Here is a 22,389-nt window from a genome sequence, read left to right as displayed (position 1 = left end):
GTCAAACCTGTCGGAGATCGGATGCAACCGTGGATGGAGGACTGCAGTTCTGGATCGAGTTTCCTGGAAACGGATTGACGACCAGGCCATGTCTTCGCGACGTGCTCGACCGTGTGCAGGCCAGGAACGAAGAAGAAGACCTACGTATATGTGTACGAAGGCTGCAATATTTAAACTTTTGAATAAGTCTTATACCGCTAGTAGGCCCAAGCCTAACTTGAGTATTTGTATCCTTGAATATGACTGATTAATTGGGCGCTTCTCATAGATGTTAGTACCCTACACAAAAAAAACGCAGAAGAAAATTTTATTTTGAAGTTTGATTCTAGATTAGTATATTTTTTCTTTAATGCAATTTCCGAAACATGCATTATTGTGTCATAAATGTAGAAACGATTCCAGTATTACGCACTGCACCATAAACATCCATTCCAAATAAGGTGATGCTTGGTTGCACTATCAGTTTAAATTGTAGTTTATAATCTCCTGCTGGAATGTTCCTAGGCGCGTACTTATCTTTAAGGTACCAAGTAATGTTGAAGGTACGATTCTGCAACACGGAAACGGGAAATAAAATTGAAATACAAATACAGGATATTTTTTTTATTACTCACGCCTGCTGGACAAGGTAGTAAGATATCTGGAACAGATTCTTCTATTATATCATACACGTACTTTTGTATGCCAAATTGTGGGGGATGCCGGACGAACTCACAACCCTGTGTTTCCATGCCAACCAGGAAAGGTTGATAAGTGCTAAATTTATAGAACAGCTGAACTTTCGCTACAATGTCGTTGTAAAGTTTTGGCATATCCATAGACACAGAAATCATCGTGGGTGCGTTTCTTCGCGGGATACTTTTACAGTAGTGAAGCGTCGATTCCTTGTATGGCGTATCGATGCAAACATATTTTTTTATCTTTATAGAGTATGAAGAAGCTGGTTCGAGCTTCTTCGAGCCGTTAGAGCTAGCTTGTATATCTTTTAATAGTAAAATGAAAACAACACTCAACTTTAAAATCACTCTAACTCTACAGCGCAATGCGATCAGTCCCATTGTGCAGAATAGAATAAACTGATTGCAAGCTGTGTTTTGCAGCATATGCTTTATGATCGCTAATCGTTCGTAACGAAATGATCGTAATTTACGATACGGAAAATAAACAACAAACTGTTTTAATTAGCTAAAAATGGTTTTATTACAAATGGTTTAATAATATTCTTGTCTTCTTCGTTCCATTAAATTGAGGAAAAGTTAGTCTTGCAGTGATATTATTCGATTCTGAAGTTTAATCGAATAAACAATGATATATTTTCATTATCTGCAATCATTTGCATTTTCTTTTATTATGAACATTAAACGAACATTAATCATTAAATTCTACAATAGTTTAAGTATTTTTTAAACATGCGTAGTATTTTTGTTACCTGACTTGTCTTGTCATGTTCCGCCCTGTGCGTTAGGAGAAGTATAAGTTTCCTTTTTTTAAAAGCTCGTTTACCTTAGGAGTATATGTAAAATGCATTCAATTGGTTTCTTATAACTGTTGCTTAATAAATTTAATTTTTTTTTCAATTGTTATCTACTGTTTCGATACTAACAGACAATTTCTTGGATCATCGTTGTTTTGACGTTACACTAAAATCCCGTTGAGTATACTAACCCATGTTGAGTGCCTTAAATTTATGAGCTTTATCTTCCCCAGCAAACAGGTCGGTTGTATCCTTCCACTATCTTCCGGATGTTGGGGATGGTTTATAGCAGTATAGGCCATCAGTTGAATAACAAAACAACAAAGCAACGTAAAACAAAAAATATGTACAAACAGTCACAATTTGCATTTCTCTTTTATTGCGAACGAATATTGTAATCTGTTACCGCAAGCAAATTCCTGACCTCGTTACCATAAATCCAATCATGGGAAGAAAAACGGAACAATGTTTTTTTTTTGTTTTGTTTTCTGTAGTTAAGCTGGACAACAAGTAACGACTTGAAGCAACAGATGACCCTCCGAGGAAGTTAGGCGATCGGTTTGACGACGAGTTATTTAAATTTTTTGCCGAATTATTTCTTGCGGACTCGCGTTCCGACGTGGACGGGAAACTGTTTTATGGAAACAAAAGTGCATGTAACGCATTAATGCGAGCTACCGAGCCGGGCCGGCTGACTGCAACCAATCATCGAATGTTAAGGAATAAAATTATCGAAATTTCGGTTGTACGTATGCAGAAAATAATCAATTCGTGTCCGTGTATTGAGGGCATCCGCTTTTGCCCGGTGACAGAGAAACATTGCAAATGGTTCAAATCAGCGTGCAACTTGACCAAAAATGAAAAGGTTTGCTGTTTTGCTAAAGTAGCGAAGAAAAAAAACAAACAAACAAAACAACATGATGTAAATACTGCCAACATTCCGGCACTCGTTTGTTTTGCGATTCATGCTGTTGAAGTATTATTCAAAATACATACCGCAAAGTAAGGAATTTGTATTATTCAAATGTTTTCCAACGACTGACTTAACGCGAAAACTTGGTATGGGTTTTTTTTCTGTTCATTCAATTCCATTGTCATGGTTGTTTGTGGTTTTATTTTTTTCCACCCAAAGCACCTCCACTGATCAAGTTCCTGCTGATGTAATATAAATGGTTGGTGTAAACATGCATTTGTTAAGAGATATGTTTCACAAAAAGGTGGTAAAGTTAAAAAAGAGGGAAGAAAAATTTTATTCTAGTGCTCTTCGTTGGTTTACAGAGGTAACCCCTTCAATAACGGAGCGAACTGCACAAATTCATCGTGCAATAAATATATCAAAACATTTATAATGTTCCCCATCAAAATCCCCATAAAACAATGGAAAACACTTAGCAAAGGTAGCAAGTAAAATTGAACAACTATACAACCGTAAGAAAGAAACACAATATTATTATTACCAAATCCAAGTGCTTTGACCGCTTGGTCTGAATCTAAAGAGTCGCGTGAAAAACGCACACGCAACCTATATTTATATACATATATATATGTATATCGAAGCGTAAGCAAAATATAAGTAATGTGAAGGCTGTATAGTTGAGTGCTGTATATCTATACCGGAAACCCGCACCAGCTTCTACACATTGTCTCACCGGTACTAGACAGCGACAACTTATGGTGTAGTTGTTGCAGGCGACACTGTAAGATGTCTTCACTCGCAGATAAAATCGCTCGTTGTCGTTGTCGCCTGACAAAGGGCAACGACGAATTCGGTGGGCATTTGGAGCGATCAGCGCAATACAAAGAGGAAAAGCAACCAGTCTTTGATCGAAACGACAGGCCCAGGCAAAAAAAATGTACAAAAAAAAAAACACACAGAAACCAACTAACTTCTGGTCCGTTGGTTTGCTGGCGGCAAATGCTGCAGTCACCAGTTCGCCCACCAGTGGGTGGACACGTAGAAGTCATGGGGACAATGTTATTTGTTCCGAACAGCGTTGGTACACCCCCTCCGGGTGGTACCGGCCGATGGTCCGACCGTAAGGTGAGTAATGTGAAGAAACAACCAGCTACAAATCAAAGTCGCAAACAATAAATACAACACAAGGGACAACACATTCGTGTACGTACGTAGCTTCTAGTGCGATAAGAAGAAGCTATCGATCGCCTAAGTCCCGGCGAGTTCGGTAATCTCGTTGGTATGATCAGGGATTTGCATCAACATCAGCATACTTTGCTGCTCGTCTCGCTCGCCAAAAACCCACCCAGAGCTCGTGTCGACACTCGGGCGGACAGTCGCGTTGTCTTTTGTTGGTGTTACACAGCTTCCACCAACTTCGGTGCTTATGTCAGACGGCATCGTTGGTGTTTGAATGGTTATTGCGGTTCCGTCGCGAGTGTAATTCATAAAGAAGAGGAAAAAAAATTCGCAATTTAATGTTTTATGCACCCAGCTAGTTATTGCTTACCCCACAGGGGTGCAGAGGCGTGATTCTTGGGTGAAGTGTTTCGAACCACGAGCGCTTAGAAACCGAACCCGATTCGATTGTGTGACGGGTGGAGAAATGCACTCACACTCATGTGACAGCAACAGCAAACAAAATATGACTGTTAATTACAAACTAATAAGGTAGACGTTTCGCAAAAGGCGCACTTTGCTGGTTAGATAAATTTGGCTGTCAGTCCGTGAAATTCTAAGCCTGATCTGATGGAAGCCGGGCTGAGCTGAGAAAGGAAAAGGGGAAAAAAACCCGAACCAAAAACTGAACCGTCCTCACGGTGAACCGTTTGCATGTTACTGGAGATGATTATAAATATTTATATTTTACATCGCGCTTCGGAATGATGAAACCATCGCGCTAGACGGTAAAGAAACGATCAACTATCTTTCATCAAATCCTGCCCGCTGATGACAAGAAACCGGTTCCGCTTTTTTCTTCCGTCCCGCCGTCCCGCTGATGTGTACGGTTTCTGCCCGTGAAATCGATCCGCAGCGATCGCGACGACTGTGTGCGCTCGTATCGTGATCCCGCTTCCACTTACATCTTGGCATCATTTTAAATTGGTCCATAGTGCTGCCCCTGTCCACGGTCCCAGGCGCTTATAAATCGTACCTTCGACTTCACCTGCAACATAGTGTTCAACGAACGGGTACATGGTTATCCCGGGTCTGTAGCGTATACGAACCTGACCAAAACATGAAACAGAAGAAAAAAAAGACGAATATCTCGTGACTTGCATGATAGCAGAAGACCCTTTTTTCGATAAATGACGGCATGTAAGGCTATCATTTTCAAATTAACAGAGCAGAAGATTTATTATGAGCGTAGTTTTGGATAGTTTGTGGAATTTTTATTTATTTATCTATGGTTTTCACTGGACCCACACAACCGTTTCGGTTCCCCCGTCTGCTGCTGCGATGAATCCGTTTCGCATCCGCACCAACCAACCAAACTAACCGACTTATAATGTTTCATGCAATTTTGTAACATTACTCCCTAAACCCGTTTAACCTTTGTTTCGTTTTGTTTTTTATTGTTACGCTAAAGTTGAAAGGTTGAAGCGATCGTTAGCGAGCGGTAGCAATAATTTTCATTTATCATCATCGTCCCCCTCGACCGAAAATGCGCGTACATCGCCACTTCCTTAACGGGGTTGAGAAAATCAATTAAACGATAAAGATGCTATGCTGAGCATTCAATCAGCTAATCAATTACACGTGGGGGTTTGAGCCGGTTTGAAAAAAAATGGGCATGACAGGGTGAAAAAAAAATATCCAAAAACACCCCCTCCGAAACAAACTAAAGCCGATCGGTTGGAGCATACGGCGGTCCCGGTTTTGGTGATTGAAAAGCGTTTTGTCGCCTAAAACTCCGCTAAAATATGCCGTCAACTTCTGAACGGTAAGGAATGAAGCTTTGTAGGAATGAAGCAAAGGAATCTCGGGGCAGATCTAGTCATCGGTATGTCAAGATGACTGAATTGGGTTAATATAGAAAACAATTTAGCAGACAGCGGGCGCTGTTCACGCAGAGGAAATAGGGTATAATGAAGTAGCAAACGCACGAAAGATAAGCAAGAAAATGGAATCACCAATTGGAATTAGGCGAAGGAGAGATCTTCACAGATGAAGCAAAACGAAGAGAAAGAGAGAAAGAAAGAGAGAGAGAGGGGAAAAAAACAAAATCGATCGAACATATTTGAAAAGCGTTTTCGGGCATCGCAAGCCTAACGATGGAAAATAATTTATTATCGACAAATGATTTGTTCTTTTTTTTCTATATCTCCGTTTTCAAACTCGGAACCCCGGTTTCCAGTTATCGCTGGTTGGTACGTTCTATGCATATTTGGGCATCGCGCGCTTGTTCGAATTTATTCCTATCTAGATTGATTTAAGCATAATTCTTACAGGTAAAATGAACAAGAAGATCAGCTCAATGAACATTGTTGATCAAAAAACCGCGATGTGTGTAGATCGATGAGTCGCCCATTTTTTGGGACCGACGAGACATCGTAATATATGTGGTGAATTTGATTTAAAAAAAAACCCCTCCCGATGAATCAAGCAAGTATACGTCGTATGCCAAACAAGCGTTTCGGAGGAAAATCAATTAAAATCCAATGACGATCAAGTTCTGCGTGTTGTTCGTGTTCACAAGCTTGACTGAGAATGGGGAGGTTGATAAATCTTAGAGGATTACAGTTACCTAATTTGTTGTGTGCTGCAAGCAAGTCTCTCTTATATCCACTCTTTCATTTTCTACTTTGTTTCGAGGTGGGAAGTGATATCACAATAATCTTCAATTTGGTGTGCAATAGGAAATCTACTTTTCTTTGCCTTGCCTTTCTGTTATTAATTACTATTTTTCTCTCAATTACGTCCCTCGCTGTACAGTTTGTATAAATATTTACACAACTTATCTCATCGAAATGAAACAAATATCTCGTCTTTTGTATTCTACTAAAATTTTACACAACCCAATGCATTGCCACTAAGCAATGAGTAGAACAACATTAAAAAAAAACACAATTTAACAAACATCAATTAAACATACCTGTTCGGGATGAGTGCTCCTGAAAGGTGCGAACACTTCCGTTAACGCCGCTGTATGTTTATGTGGATCTTAAGCCCTCACGGTCAAGTGGAGAAGAAATGGCGCTAAAGGAAATTTCCAACTATGCGCGTAGATATCCCCTAATGTGTGGGACGCGAACAAAGAAAAGCATAACACTATTAACAGTGAATTAATTATCGTGAAACGAGTGCTACCTGTATCGAAGCAAGGGCCTGCCATGGTAGAATGGTAGATTATAAAAAAAGGAAATGTTTTATATTTAAAGTAGAAAACCGAAAATTGGTCTAGCAGGTGGTAGGGAATGAAGCGCGTATGTCAATTTCGAAGGACAAATAAAACGACCGGTGCTGGTGGCGAAAGAGCGCACGGCCACATCAAAGCATTTACCGAATCGGAACCATCGGTTTCGAACCGGCCGACCGGAAGTACGAGGTCACTCGAATGGGATTGAAGTGTTTTTTTTTTTTTTGGTGGCGGTTCTACTTGCCCTGTGATGCAGTGATGTGGAGACTACCGCCGAGTGTAACGTTTTCATAATAGTGATGAAATAAATCAAATGAATTCCGCGTGCCATTCCCGCATGCCATTTCCGCCGAAGAGCTGAAATTATCATTCCGTCGCAGATGGAGGAATTAGATGCTGGGCCTAGTACATCCCATCCGCTGGTAAACGTGTGCCGACCGGGTGAAGTTTGTAGTTTGTGAACCAAATTAAAATAATATAACAATAAAAACGGTACCATCTAAGATCTTTCACCCCTTTTTATGCCGCTTGCTAATGTAGCAATTTATGTCTTGGCGGGGAAGGTGCCACGAATCGGAATAACTAACAAAATAAAGCAAAAATTGGTGCCGAAGAGAAGGGACGAGAGAAAAGAACGGCCTGCCTTTCCGGGGGTGGGGGGAGGACTAAAACTACAGACTCCGCTGGATGCTCCCTGGGAATAACGAGTCGGGGCCACGCATCGTTAGACTCGCATAAAAGGTGAAACCTACGTATTTTTCACGGTTTGAAACAATTTATTTGGTTTTTAGAATGACCGTCGGAGAATTGGTGAAATGGAACGCGGCCGAGTCTGACGAGTAAGATCCACACCTTGTTGAGCAAGATTGAGCTAGGATCGATCACAACAGCCGCCGCCGGTGTCCGAAATGAAGTCGAAATTTATGTGGACAGTACTATTTAATTAGAATAAATTATGGGCGTGCTAGCGTGTGTGCTGTCAGGGGGGAACTCGAACTCTTGCTGGGGACGCGTGTGGTGTTTGCTTTTTGGGTACAACATTTAAATTCGATACGTTGTGGGTTTTAGTCGCTTTGGGATTGGGGGGACGCGTAGGTATGCTCATATTTAAAAGCTACGTATCACTTTCGGGTGTTGCAAAAGTGCAAGAAGAAAATTATAGAATGGATCGTTCTTTTTCTTATGCTTTATGCTGGTTTTTGTTAATGTATGGCGTACTAGAACGCTTGTTGACGTAATTTACGCCCATCACCATTTTGAGCACATAAGAAACGATGAGTAAGTAGCATTACTTTCGATTGCAGGCTCTATTTTGACTGAGATGCTGCTGGATGAGGGCAGGGTTATCATTAGGGCAATATGATTTGTTATATGCTCTCTGCTAGATTCATTAGTTCTACCGTTGGAAGTGGCACATCCGGACCGCTTTTTTTCCTCTTCACCAAAGCTGCTACACCATCTTGCTATCTAGCCCACTCATCCGTTTGGCTATTATGCTTCTACCCTTTAATTCGATTTAATCACTGCTATAGTTCTTCTGTTTGTGGATGCCTTCTCAGGCAGGCACAGTTCGTTTGCAGTAGCTTTCGACATACTGAAAGAGCAATCTCGTACAAAATTACACAATGTGGTAGCACGGTACATGAAGGTACAAAAGTGAAGGAGGATTCGGTTCGTTTGAATCTATGATTTCCGATACAAATCTGAATCAAATTGCTAAGCGCTCGCGTCAGTGGATCAGATAACGATGACGGGAGGATGCTTTTGTTGAGGTTGCTTTTTTTATTTCCTGTTCATCTCCTGTTTCAATTGTATGTTTAAGATACTTTGTAGAAGCGTACGAAAACAGAGAAGAAAAGTTAGAAAAGCTCCAAAGCTTCGACATGTTTTGCTTTCATGCCACGCAAGTACGAGTTTGCGATTGTGGGGCACAAAAGCGGGTTCGGATGCGTTTATGCTTTCGATGCATACATACAAATTGTTAACAATAATACCACAATTTATCTCAGGTTCGTGAAGGATGAACATAAAATCAAATTAATCGCATATTAAGATTCTATACCAAGCGAAAACACGATAAGTATCTTCTTCGGCGACCCGGCGAACAAAAAGAAACGATGTGAAAACTTCAATCACATCCGTAGAGATAACGTAAAGTGTTTGTATTTTTTTTATTACAGCTTCGTTAACATAGCACTTTCGTGATAAAGAAAATATGAATTTTAAATAGCACCACATAAAAGAGCACGCGCATCCACACGTGGGGTTCGTCACTTGTTTGTGAACCGTTGAAGTCTTTCGTTCAATTCAATTGGCCTGAAATTTGTGATACATTTTGATTACTTACCATCACCTACTGACTTTAACAAGTTTCTTTTCGAGGCAAAAAAGTGAGATTTTTAAAATAAAATATACACATTAATGACACATAATGATATTTAGTTTTAAAATCAGGCATTCCTGGTGTGTGATTTATTTCAATTGAATATACTACATTTTGCTAACAATACTTCAAATTAGGCAGTTCCGTTGTTTTATACGCATAGTGAAGGACACTTTATGGATGCAATTCCTTTTACTTTTTCTACTCAGTGCTGTGCGAAACGTTTCGCCAAATAATAATTTATTTACGACATAAGGACACAAAGGCTTACACATGTTGGAACGCGATTCGAAATTGAAATCCTGTCTACAATCTTACAAGGATTCAATTTTTCTCTTTTTTAACAACAAAAGTGCATTGAATTGGTTTAATGTAATGTAAGCGATTCTTTAATTAACTTGTATTTATTTGTTTTGCTATCAATTTCTACTAGTTGTTACACACCTTTCGTTATAACCTTTGAACTATGCAACTGTTGTTGCGTTCGTTTTTAATTAGGATTGGGACAGTTTATCAACAATCACTCATACTGATATTATTGCATTTACCGCTAGTACTATGATGAGGTGTAGGTTTAATCGATTTCGAGCATTACTTTAATGTTTCTAGCGTTTTGATAGATTGATTCTGATTTTATCAGTTGTGTAATGTTTGAATGCTGTGAACAAAGTTGCTACCACGTCAAAGAAGGAGAGAAAATTACTTCAAACCCCAATGTGATGACGTACATTTCAAATGAACGTTTGTCCTAAGCTAGAAACAAAGTGATGTGGTTGAGTATTGGAATGATATTGCTTCAATATTCAAGTCGTGCATCAGTCTTCTTCTGTATACATTAGTAGGAATAATTTGAATCAACAACATTTTATTCTAAAACACTTGAGTCACGTTTATCAGTTTGCGTGTTGTGTACAAATTTAGCAAATGTGCACCCTAGCTCGATCGTTGATCGATTTCTATCATTCGCTATGTGCATTTTGTCTCTTACATGCTTTTGACTAGATAAAGTATAAAATCTATGAGCAAATAACAGCCTGTTACCTTTTCGCGCCACTGTATCAAATTGTTTCATGTGTTAAATTTTGTATGTAGAATCTTAAATAGTGACAATTTCTCTTCCTTTGCTGTCTTACATATTTTGCTCACAAAATAGTTTCTAGAATCTTAAAGAGAGGCATACAGCTGTGATTTTACAACGAGTGATAATATTGCGGCATAAAATTACTATTCTGAAATTGAAAAAAAGATGAATAGTGCTACCAGAGTGTATTTCAGTGTGTTGTTAATATTGTTTGGATCGTGCCATTCTCACTCATGGCACCTGTTTATGTGATCTGATGTTCTATGTGTATGAATAGATGGCACGCGCTTCGTGCTATATTGCATTGATTACTGTGGTATTTTATTGTCTTCTTCAGCTGAGCTAAACAACGCTGAGCACCGTGATTTCTTAAGCTTTATTCAATATTTCCAATTTCACATTCAAATAGGACCCCAGATGCCTCTAATAAAACAAGAAGAGCTTTAACTGCTTAAAATCTTCACAACAAATTTTAATTCCGTGTGTTTTACAAATACCTTACAAGTGTTAATATCACAATTTCATTTGCGTGCACAACTCCAGATTTTAACTGAAACGTCTAAGACGATTATGAATATCATATGTTATATTTACATTCATAGACACGGTTTGCTGACACGGTCATGCGTATTGCTCCAACAAATGCCTATATGTACAAAGGTGTGCTTCACAACTCAGCCACCCATCATACCCTCACACATTCACGCGCTAACGAGCTTTTAGATATGGATGCCAACTGTTCTCGGTGAAGTGTTTAGCGGAGCGGAAGCTCTCAATTGTGCTTGGGTGGACTGTGGTTGATGCTGTGGCTGCTGCTGCTGCTGCTGCTGCTGACTACTGTGCAGTTGTTGCGTTTGCATTTCCGTAGCAAGTGTCGGCAGCGGTTGCGTTGCGGTAGAATGATACTCAGACGAGCGTGCCTGCGGTCGTGGATCCTGATGCTGCGCAGCAAGCTGATTGTTGGTGCGGTTACTAGGCGCAACCCGGGTCAGTTGATAGCTGTTGCGCACATTAGAATGTGTCAGTGAAATATTCTGCTGATGCTGTCTTCGCTGGTTGTTGGGCACATCGGGCAGGGCGAAACGGAGCTTCTCCCAGAACAGTTTATCGCCCCACTGCAGGTACGTGTTCGTTTTCAGATACAGCCGAATGTCCGGATCGAGATCCTTTTGCGGCACCTCACCGAGCAAAATAACAATCAACCGTCGACGGCGATCACGCAACACCTGATGGTGCGCCGACTTAAACTCGAACCGGCACCATTCGGACTTGATAAAGTTCTCGGAAAGTACCATAATGGTGCGCCGGGAAGATTCGACCGCCTGCAGGATGTTATCGGCGATGTACGCACCGACGGGAAAATCGCGATAGTGCAGGCACAGCTTATAGGACGGATCTTCGTTCTCCAGCATCGGTGCTAGCTCTTCCGCGACGAACGCTTCATCCTTCGAGCTGTACGATATGAACGCATCGAATAGCTTGTCGCGTTCGTTTTTGTCGATATCGGCATTCCGGTAGAATAGCCGCACACCGAACTTGGAGTGAAACCAGACGCGCATTTCCTGCCGGAACACGAACAGCACCAGCGTCAGAATGATTACCAAAGAAAAGCCGAAAAGACCGGTTACCAGTAACGGAATGTAGCCCTCAATTGGCTGCGGCGAGAGAATCGTTTTTCGCGAGGTCAAATTTCCGTTGATCACATTTTCGAGCGGTACTGCGCCGGTACACAGCGTGGAACTGTTATCGTAATACACCAGGAAGTCACCGGGAGGAATGCCATCGGCAGGCACATCTTCACCAGCGGGACCAGCGTTGGAACCGGCAGCCTGGGCTGTGCCATTGTGTCCAACGGCAGTGCCATTGCTTGAAACGTACGATGCGCATCTTATCTTGTGCCGATCGCGAACAAAATCGTACGTCTTGAGATACTCCTGGAATCGCGTCACGTAATCACATTCGCAGGACCAGGGATTAAACGCTAGCCTGATATCGTTCAGCTGCTTCGGCAAATGCCAAACGTTAAACTCGACAATGCGATTGTGATCTAGTCGCAGTATCTTCAGACCGTGCAAATGATCGAACGTGTGATTTGCGATCAGCGTTATGCGATTGTACTGCAGGAACAGCTCCTTCAGACTGTCGAGCCCTTCGAACTCGAACCCGTTCAGCGCGGTAAGCAGATTGTGATCGAGCTGTAAAATTTCGAGCTCCTTCAAACCGTAAAACGTACGATTGCTCACCGTTTCCACGTTCGAGCCGTTGAGGAAGAGTATCTTGAGCCGTTTACGGCCCAGAAACGCGTGACTGCCGAGCGACCGGAAATTGTTACCATCAAGATAAATCTGTGTCGAATCCATCGGGATCTGATCGGGCAGTCGATCATCGTAGCCGGCTCGCGAGCAATCGACCACGTTCGAGCTCCAGCTTTGGTCATGGTAGCAGGTGCACTGCTTCGGACACTCCATCTTGCAGTCGCAGGCGTAAAAGTCACAACAGTGACAGAGGGCGAAGCAGTGTGTGTCATACTTGCAGAGAAATTGATTTGGCATTGCCTCGACGAGCGGCACGTACGTACGGCCCCGGTTGTACAACAGCTTGCAGTAGATACTATCGAGATCCATTAACCGTGGCTGTGTTCGCGAATCGATGTTACTTTTTTGCAACCAGTTCAGATTGCAATCGCACTGGTAGGGATTGCCACCGATGTAGAACTCCGGCAGTGGGCGATCATCCGGCACGGCCGATATGCGCAGCGCGTTCGGATCGAGTGTGGTGATCTTGTTGCCAAACAGATCGACCCGGGTCAGGTTCGGTTTCTTGAAGAACGTGTACGACTGCACCTTGGAGATGAGATTGTCGTTGAGGTACAGCAGCTCCACACTGTTCGGTATCGCACTTCCGGTGATCTCGGTTAGCTGATTCGAGCTGGCATCAATCGTGCTCAGTGCCAGCTGTGACTCAATCTCGAAATAGTTACCCAGCTCGGTGATCTTGTTCGCGTGAATATCTAACCACTGCAGACCGGTCGGTATGAGCGCGTAATCAAACACCTCCAGATGATTGTCGCTGATGTTAAGCCACAGCAGATTGGGCAACTTGGTGAAGAGGCCGGCAATGTCCGTCAGGTAGTTTCCGTCCAGCCGGATCGCTTGCAGCTTCGTATTGTTATCGAAGGACGATTGTTCAACCAGTTTTAGCCGGTTTTGGGATAGATTCAATATGTGCAGTGATTTCATCGCCTCGAACGTTCCGCGCCGGATGATTTCGATATTGTTTTCCGTTAGCCGCAAACCGTACAGATGGGCCATGTGCCGAAAGCTAGCATTATCGATGCTGGAGATGTGATTTTCCCCGAGATCGAGCGTTCGCAGCAGTGGCACATCGTACAGTGCATCCGGCACTTGTAGCAGCTTATTCCCGTTCAGATGCAGCTCCTGCAGTGTGGAGTGATTGCGCAACGCCTGTCGATCGATGCGTGAAATGCGGTTATAATCCAGCGAAAGCAGTGTCAAACTTTTCAAACCACTAAAGGTAAAATGGTCCACTGTGGACAGACGATTGTTCGATAGAATAACCGTATGCAACGCGCTTAGTCCAAGGAACGTGTTTTCGGCAACACTTTCAATGAAGTTCTCCTGCATTCGTAACACCTGCAAGCTGGTCAGATCGCGAAAGATTGTCGGCTCGAGTTTGGATATCTTGTTGTTGGACAGATCGAGAAGAATGAGCTTGGCCAACCCCCGGAATGTGGCCGGGTTGATCCACTCCGATGTAAGCTCGTTGTTGGACAGATCCAGCACGAGCAGTTGCTTGAGATCGCTGAAAATACCAGGAGCTAGCACGTTCAGACTGTTGTTCTGCAGGTAGATCTCTTTGATGTGTTTGGCCTCGGAAAACAGCTCCGGTGGCAGATTGGTGAGCCGGTTGAGTGAAATTTCCAACCGTGACAACGATACCAACCCCTCGAATGCACGATCGGCGATATAGTTGAGCCCGTTGCTCTGCAGCCTTAGTTCGGTTAGCTTGCCGAGCCCGGAAAATATGGCGGGCGGCAGATTGTCGATGGTGTTGTGTGACAAATCGAGGGTAACGATCGAGCTGCCACACTTTTTCGACAGCCGCGTACTCAGCGACGCACTAAAATGGAACACGGACAGGTCACGCAATCGGTTGTGAGTGAGGTTCAGGTGGCTTAACCGTGGCAGGGAACAGATAAATCCATCCGGCACACTCCACATGTTGTTCTGGCTAAGGTCGAGCCTTTGCAGCTTCGAAAGCTCGCCGTTAAACACTTGCGGCGCAATATCGAGACTTATCGACGACCAATCGGTGTTGTGCGTTCGCAACGTCAGGTTGGTAAGTTGCTTCAACCCTTGAAATGATCCTTCACTTAGGTTGGCAATTTTGCAATACTCGATCGACAGTGAGTGGAGTTTGGTGAGTTGTTTGAAGCTGCCCGGGCTTAAACTGCTTTGGAAAAACAGTCCATCGTTGCACTGTAACCGCAGCCGGACGGTATTCTCCGGATGCAACACACTGAAGTTCGTATTTTCTAGCTCACTGTTAATAGTCCTTAACCGGCAGAGCAGTGTCAAATCGTCCTCGGTGTAGCCATCCCACCGGCACTCGTCGGGCGCTTGGTTCACCAAGGATTTGCTAAGCGACGCTCCGAACACACCGAATATGGTGCCAAACAGCATCGTCAACAATGCCGGTGAGGGACGCATTTTGACGTATTGTTTGGTACGTCTGTTCACACCAAACAGCAGTATCACATACACGCACGCATACACCTCACGGCACAAGCTGCTGCCTCCGGCCGGATATCACACGCAATCAAATCGATCGCCACCACGCTTCAGCAACACATTACACGCGATAAGCTGATGATCGACACTTGGCAATCATGTTTTTTTGATTAAATGCACTGTTCTTTATACTCCTTTTTTTCGTACACTTATTTAGACTTTAGACGGATGTTCACAACATAGAATTGCATATGAAATGACTCACGCATTGCACAAAGGTGTTGAGAAACACTGGAGATTTTGCAACATGAACCGCACAATTTATCTTAGCTCCGATTCACTTGCTACTATTTATAATATTTCTTTTACATATTTTGCGCAACTGATCGTTTTATCACTTATACCCTTTAGAAGATTATCACACCACACAGTCTTTTTATTTTAACGTATATCTCATCAGACACCACACTACTGTTTGCACTGGAAAACTGAGTTGGGCAGAAAAAACGGATCGAAACTTCATGCTTTTGCCGACGGCATTTCACATCCACAATTCATCGTGAAAAAACGACAACCATACACAGCACAAAAACTCTTTTTTCCGTCATTTCTACACTTATTCCGATGTCATTTCATTTATACAACCAATAGCTGAAATTCTACCAATTAGAAGGATATTAGCAAATTGCTTTATTTTTATCATTCACTTGCATAACAGATTGTTGCCTTCTCCCGACGGTAATAAATCCGCGGAACTTAATTTGGCATAGAACATCGACTTCACGATCACTGTTAACTCTAAACACACTTGAGCTAATCCGGAAGTATACACTCGATCACTGTGATGAGAATTTTAACTAATCTGTGAACGAAGTTTCGTGACCTCAAAATTAGCCACGTTATGCGTTTTCTTAAGCAAAATCCCAACACGGATGTGTACTCGCCGTTTGCATTCCACCGTGAGACTGAGCCAGCCATTCAATTCTGAGAAATTCCACGTACCCCGAGTTGATCGTTCCACAGTCTTGCATCCAAAGTGGGTCTCTCCTTGGTTGCTTTCCGTTGAGAGGTGCTCTCGGATCTCTCGCAGAGCGCGCGCGTTAACCACACAGGACTGATCGCACCACTACAGACACGTGGTACGGATGCAATGATGGCTGCCGTTTATTCGGTAGGAACGTGATCAAGCGTCTGATGTGCGTCGAGCAGCTCTTTCTAAATTGGAATTTATATCTTGGAGTTTTTTGCCCTCGCTTGACGATGTTTGTGCGCGCCGATCTTGCCGCGATGAGAGTTTTTGGTAGATGCCAGCATAGTCTCTCAGTATCTGCACCGCAGTTTCGGAAACCAACAAATGCAGCGCCCGAACCAACATCCACGCACACACACGCACACACGGGATGAGCCTCAAGGTGATAGAAAAGTGTGCTCTTGTTTACCTCATGCTGCTTATTGTTGTGCGATCTTTTACACGTACCGTTGTGACTTTTTGGTGGCAAAGGTCTGCGAGTGTGAGGCCTTCAGGTCACTCACAATCGATCGCGTGAATCAGACGCGGCTAATTTGGCGAGGAGAAATTTTAATCGATTTTCCAACCGACGGATACACCGTCAGTAACGCGCGCGAAACAGAGGAGTAACGCCATTTGGGGTGAAATTATATTTTGCATATAAAATTGCACAACTGCGAAGCACTTTCTTTTGCTAGCCTAGTATGAGTCTAGACACCGAAACGCTTTCCGTTGATATCCGAGGTGAGAAAAAGGGAAAATCATAAGTCCTAGTTTATGTCTAACAAAAATTAAATTTTTCCATATGGAAAACCGTATGGAAGTAATCGATTTTATGATAATATATTAAATCGTTTAGCATTTGTTATAAACACTCATCTAAAACACAAAAGAAACAATCATAAAGTGACACGAATCGCACCATTACAATGGTTTGCTTGACAAGTGCACAATAGCTTTACGGCGCTAAAAGACATCAACTCCACATCAAGCGACGAACCCGGATGAAGGGAAAAAGGCATGTTTTATTACACAAAGAAATGTTTGTTCTGTTTTGAAATGTTTTATTTGTCGAAAGTTTATGGTTCCACCGTCCATAATTTGTAAGAAACTATGGGTTTTTGATTGTTTGGAATGAATGTAGATTTTGTTATGATATTTAGCTCATTTTCTCTGTAAATTATACCAAACGCAGTCATACAGCATTATGTAGTTTTGAGACATTTGTCTCGATTACTCAAACTATAAAAGGTATTTCATTGTATGAAACATGTAAAAGAAATATGTAAATCTTAAGAAAACTGTTTCTAACGAAAATAAGTCATACGTCATGAAGCGTACATGGGTGAGGGTTAAAATGGCAAATGCAATTGCACTTTCAGCTCTCCCGAAGCCCTTCATAATCCGGCCAACTAAGGCTAGCTAGCTAAGAGCGGAGATCGTTTGCGCTGTAACTGCATACCAGTTAAGTCAAACGACTATTTTGATCTCTTTCTTTTCTTCGCTACGAAATTGAAGGTATCGTTCGCGCTTGTGTAGGTTAGGAAAATCAAGCGATCTTACCAGCAAAAGGTAAACTTACCTTTTTTTTGTCTTTCTTGAACATGATCCACTCACACAGGTACGGTTGTAGTAAGGCTGTAAGGGCAGCATACGCTGAACATATGTTGTGCGTTTTAATATTTATGCATACACAGAGGCTTTTTTCATTCTCTCCGCTGTGTTTCCACTCAGTTCGTAAGAAAAAAAGCACACCTCTCGATGAATTCCTGTTCATGGAGTTACGTTCAGGTTGCTGCTTTTGTGTTGCTTCACCAGCAAGAAACCGGATCAATTATCTCCTTTCGATGTTCGTCGGACCGTGTTGGTCTGTCGGAATTGCCGTCGTCGGTACAGACGGATGGTGCGGTGCGAGCGTGGTTTCCGGAGCAGCAGCAGCAGCAGCAGTGGCAGTGGCAGCGTAGGCTCGTTGTTTGCACGATGGTTTCATATTCGTATCAACGCTGACTCGTTATGTTTTGTGGCGGCAACGGAGAGCAGCGAGCAGCGAGCAACGATAGATAGTTTTGTTCTATCAACCTCCTGCTATGACTTACGGGAAAATTGTGGTTTTGCGGAGGATGCAATTGCATCGTTCGCGAATGCATTTTAACCGCATGGAAAGACATATTTTTGTGAAGCTCTACTCCACATCCCGGTTGGATGACAGCGTAGACGAGGTGCAGCTTCTTCGCACGGACATAAAATTAGTTTGGTCAGAAAATATTTCCCCCTTGTTGAAACAATGCCCATCCCGCATGTACCGAGGCGATCGTTTTGCTCCATAAATATCCTTAGCAACCGAACGGTCCGCGAAATGGCTGGCGTCGGAAATGATTCCGTTCCGAACGCTTCCAGATCGCTGATAACCAATCATGTGTAGAGAATTATAAAATAAGAGGTGCTGAAAACGATATGCGCCTGCAAAATGTTTCAAGCTTATTAGTGATTGAATAATGTGTAATAAAACCGTAAATATCAAACCACGTCATATTTATAGATTGTTTGTTTCTCCCTCGAATCATGCCACGGTCGGAGCGAATGAGTTTTACGTGTATTATAACAAGATATGCCTTTTCGCCCGTCCGTTTCGACATCTATTCGGCAATCACGCGTTTGTCTGCTGGCTATGCGCAGCGTTTACCGCGCGTTTCAATTGCTAAAACAAGCTAACCAGCCACAGGAGGATGTTTGAAAGGTAAGCCGAGCAAACGGTTCCCGGCCGTGGTGAACTGCCACCAGGGGCAACGTGGTACGGATGTATCGCGCTCCGAAGAAGTGTGCCGCCGCTTTGCGATCCTCTTCGTCTCGTTCGCTTCCTTTATAATTAAGTAACGAAAAACTTGTTTTGCGGCTAAAGGAAAAGAAGGAATATTTTGTGTTAACAAGGAATCTCCACCTCCTTGCCCACGGGTCATGGCGGCGCGATGGGATAAGAATGTTTGGGATACAAGGCGAGAACTTCTGGAGCTTTCAACGATATCGACGAAGGTTTTCTACCGGTTTCGCCAAATGATTGCACGGCCCGAACGTCCGTTGATCCGAAGGACGTGGTTTGTAAATTTAACTTTCATGCGATTCCTTGCTTGAAGCGCCCTTCATCGCTGCTGCTGCAACGGTGATGACGAGCTGTTGCAATCAGATGTGAAGGTTTTCTCACTCGTGCAATGTGATAAAAGCGTAATCATCGCGTTTCAAGCAGTCCACGCTTGGTCCATATAGTGATTTCAACATTTGCTTTGAAAGTTATTGGTCGGGATTTGCTTCATGTTTTAATTGGCCTTCCTTGTAGCGGAAAGGAGCGTAAAAAAAGGTTTTTAAAATTCAATTTAAAAAAAAACAAAAATCACACACAGAGAAAACGACTGAAATGATGTGTTGAATTAGCTTCTACGGATGTGTGTAAAAAATTTACTGTTCTATGACTATTCTGTAGGTCATTTTCGTTTGAGACCTTCATGCGCCTGCCGAAACGCAACAGCTGGATTTGCTTGTGTGAAGGGTACTTGTGCAACCGTCATGGGTGCTCAGCTACCAGGAAGCTACCAACCAGAAAATCCACATTTCCCTTCGTAACGTTCTACCCTTTGTTATCTGGAGAACGTTACAGGCCGGAGTCATTATTTTGAAATTTTGTTTATCTTTTATCTCCACCGACAATTGACACCTGACGTTCCGAACCCACAAACACACAAACATAACCTGGATGAAGGTTAGAGGCAAAACACATGAAAATGGTTTTTCATTTCGAATTTCATTAGATAGCCATTTTTAAAGTGGTAGAAGAATTGTTTCTCATCCTTGACCTTTTTTCTCTAGGGTCGTTTTTTTTAACTTGCCCTTCGCACTGTGTACTGTTTTGGGTGTCGTTGAAGGTTTACGGTCACACCAGGTTACCTTTTTGTTCCGTGCTAGTTTCTTTGGCAGGTCATAAATGGGAAGATTTGTAGCATTTTCTCCCTATTCGCGTTTCAGTAATGTTATGGTTTTGTGAAGGATCAAACCCTCATAAAATTAGGTGATCGTAACTATAAATTACCGCTTATCGGCGCTACATCACTCCTAGTGCGCTAGAGGCAACGAAACAAAAATTGATAGTAAAAATAATCATCTAACCTTAAAACAGTGCCGAAGAACGATCAGGAAATTAAGCGTATATTAAATGGAATGGAGTTATGCAAAGAGCATAAATGTGCATACAGCGGACGGGGAACGCGGAGTTGGGAGTTCTTGCGGTCAGTTGATTGGGACCACCAAACGCTTACCAGCAAGAATTGTAATAATAATTCGTTCTTTTATAATTTACAACCTTGAGGAAATAAAATTGACGAAGTGACGAAGTGACGATAGCGTTCTTGCCAAACTTTTCACAGCGTTCATGTTCACTTTCGTGATAGAAAGTTTTATTTGATTTTTGGGATTTTTTCTTCAAAAATCCCTTTTTCTTAGGATAGCCTGTGTGTCATCCCGTCTAGAATCACCGTGAGACAGTTTTTTTTTTAATTTTTGGGCTTGTGGTTGTTGTTCCAGCTCGCGAGCGTGTTTATAATGGTGACCAGTTTTCTGAAAGCTGTTGAACGGTCTAATCAAGAGATTGTAGAGCTAACTGTACGGGGTTGAGCGTAATAAATAGCCGCCCGTCTGTTAATGATGGTAGGAGACCGAATAAAATAAATGGCATATCTTTTCTTCCCTCCCTTTCGCGGGCATTCTAAAGTTTACGAGGTCCAAAAAACGAACCAACGACCGTTCACGACAGGCGATTTGAATTTAAATAATTTGAATGAAATAGTAAATTCTTTTAATTACTATTCCGAATGTCGCATTAACAGGCAAAATTAGCGGCAGTTTTCTTTTCGGGACGATTTCACATATGTGAATCCGTCCTGTAAATTTCCGTCGAATGGCCGAATAGTCCGGGGGCTGACGTGCACACGTCCGTGATAGACGGTGCTGTTAGTGGAGTAAACAGATAGAAACGCACGAACAAAACAAGAAAGAAAAAAACAACCTCCCGAAACAAACAGAAGCTACACGGTAAAACAATTTCTTTCCATAAGCAGATTGATGTTGATGATACGTTCGAAGCTTAGCGCAACTATTGGAAGCATCGATTGATTTGCAAACGGTTTTTCACTCCTTTCTTTGTCAGTAAAAGTATAATGATCATCCTAAAGTTCGGCACCAAATCCGCAACATATTGATTTCAATATTTGAATAAAATGTTTAAGCCTTAACATTATCGGGATTACTACACCTACACTGATTTTGGTGATTTCTTCATTGCTTCTTCATTTGTTTGTTCTTTTTTTGTGTACTTGTGTATCTGTGTGTTCACACCGTTAAATACGCGCCCCAGTAGCACACATTTTTCATTTATTGATTTTCCACAACCGATACGTCCGATGCCTGGGAAGGCGAGAAGTTGCACCGAATGTCTCGGCCTCGGTTCGCTTATGCGACATGCGCCCCCAGACATGCAACAGTCCTAGTCTCTCACTGTATCGCATTAGCTATGGTAATGCAATTCCAATATGCTAAAAAGAAATCTATGCTCGCTTCTAACGGTGCATACACCATGAACGTGTAGGATAGTACATATGCACCCATCGATGCCTGCACCATTTCATCTTTTTTTGTTGTTGTTGTTCACAGCTACCAGGACAACAATGGTTTGTGAGAGCAATGTGTGCGATCGCGATGGACAAAAATTGCCGTGGGTGCGCAGGCCGCAGTAAAAGCCGAGCTATCCCAATATCGACGGTGTATCTAACAATGCAGTCATGTGTGTTGCGGTTCATTCTTGACAGATGGTTTCCGAAAGGATCATTTCTTGTCCCGCGCGGGTTGCGCGCGAAAGCTCTATGGTACTACTTAGGCAAGCACCCGGGTATTCGCTGATTGACCGCGTGAAACATGCACCGCAAACTGACAGCTGATGTATCTCGGTAACAAGCTTCGCATAATTGATTATTAACTAGAGAAGTGACTATCGATTGTCATTATCGTCACATGGTCGCTAGTGCTGTGGTTGCACGGGGAAACCACCCTGTGCAGGAGCTTGTACCGATGACGTGCCAAGAATTGACAGCTTCAAGCAATGTTTCGCCTCCTTTATAGCGGGAGCGTTAGTCTGTCGCTCAGCGTTATGATCGGAACTCGCTTTGGGAGCCCCCCCAGTGAAAGTCTGGGTAATGGTGTTCTCGAGTAAGCGAAGCTGAGATACATAGCATAAAGTCGTTGCTCAAGTCAAGTCCAAGGTTTAAACCGAAACGTACATCGAATTGTGGGTTGGAATTGTTTAAAAAAAGGTAACAATAGAACATGCTCATTGTTA

At 42.6% G+C, this 22,389-nt stretch overlaps 1 protein-coding gene and 1 long non-coding RNA gene across 2 annotated transcripts in view; one reads left to right on the top strand and one right to left on the bottom strand.

Moving 5' to 3' along the window:
* Positions 1-22,389, top strand: part of LOC125771849 (uncharacterized) — an 86,842-nt gene that overhangs the window by 13,685 nt on the left and 50,768 nt on the right. The window lies entirely within an intron of this gene.
* Positions 9,227-18,035, bottom strand: LOC125771772 (toll-like receptor Tollo). Its single transcript, XM_049442751.1, has one exon. It carries the CDS (start codon positions 14,981-14,983, stop codon positions 10,973-10,975), a length of 4,011 nt encoding a protein of 1,336 aa, XP_049298708.1. The 5' UTR covers positions 14,984-18,035; the 3' UTR covers positions 9,227-10,972.

The sequence above is a fragment of the Anopheles funestus genome, chromosome 3RL, assembly GCF_943734845.2.
Source record: "Anopheles funestus chromosome 3RL, idAnoFuneDA-416_04, whole genome shotgun sequence".
NCBI classification, from domain to species: domain Eukaryota; kingdom Metazoa; phylum Arthropoda; class Insecta; order Diptera; family Culicidae; genus Anopheles; species Anopheles funestus.
This window is presented reverse-complemented; position numbering and strand designations above follow the sequence as displayed.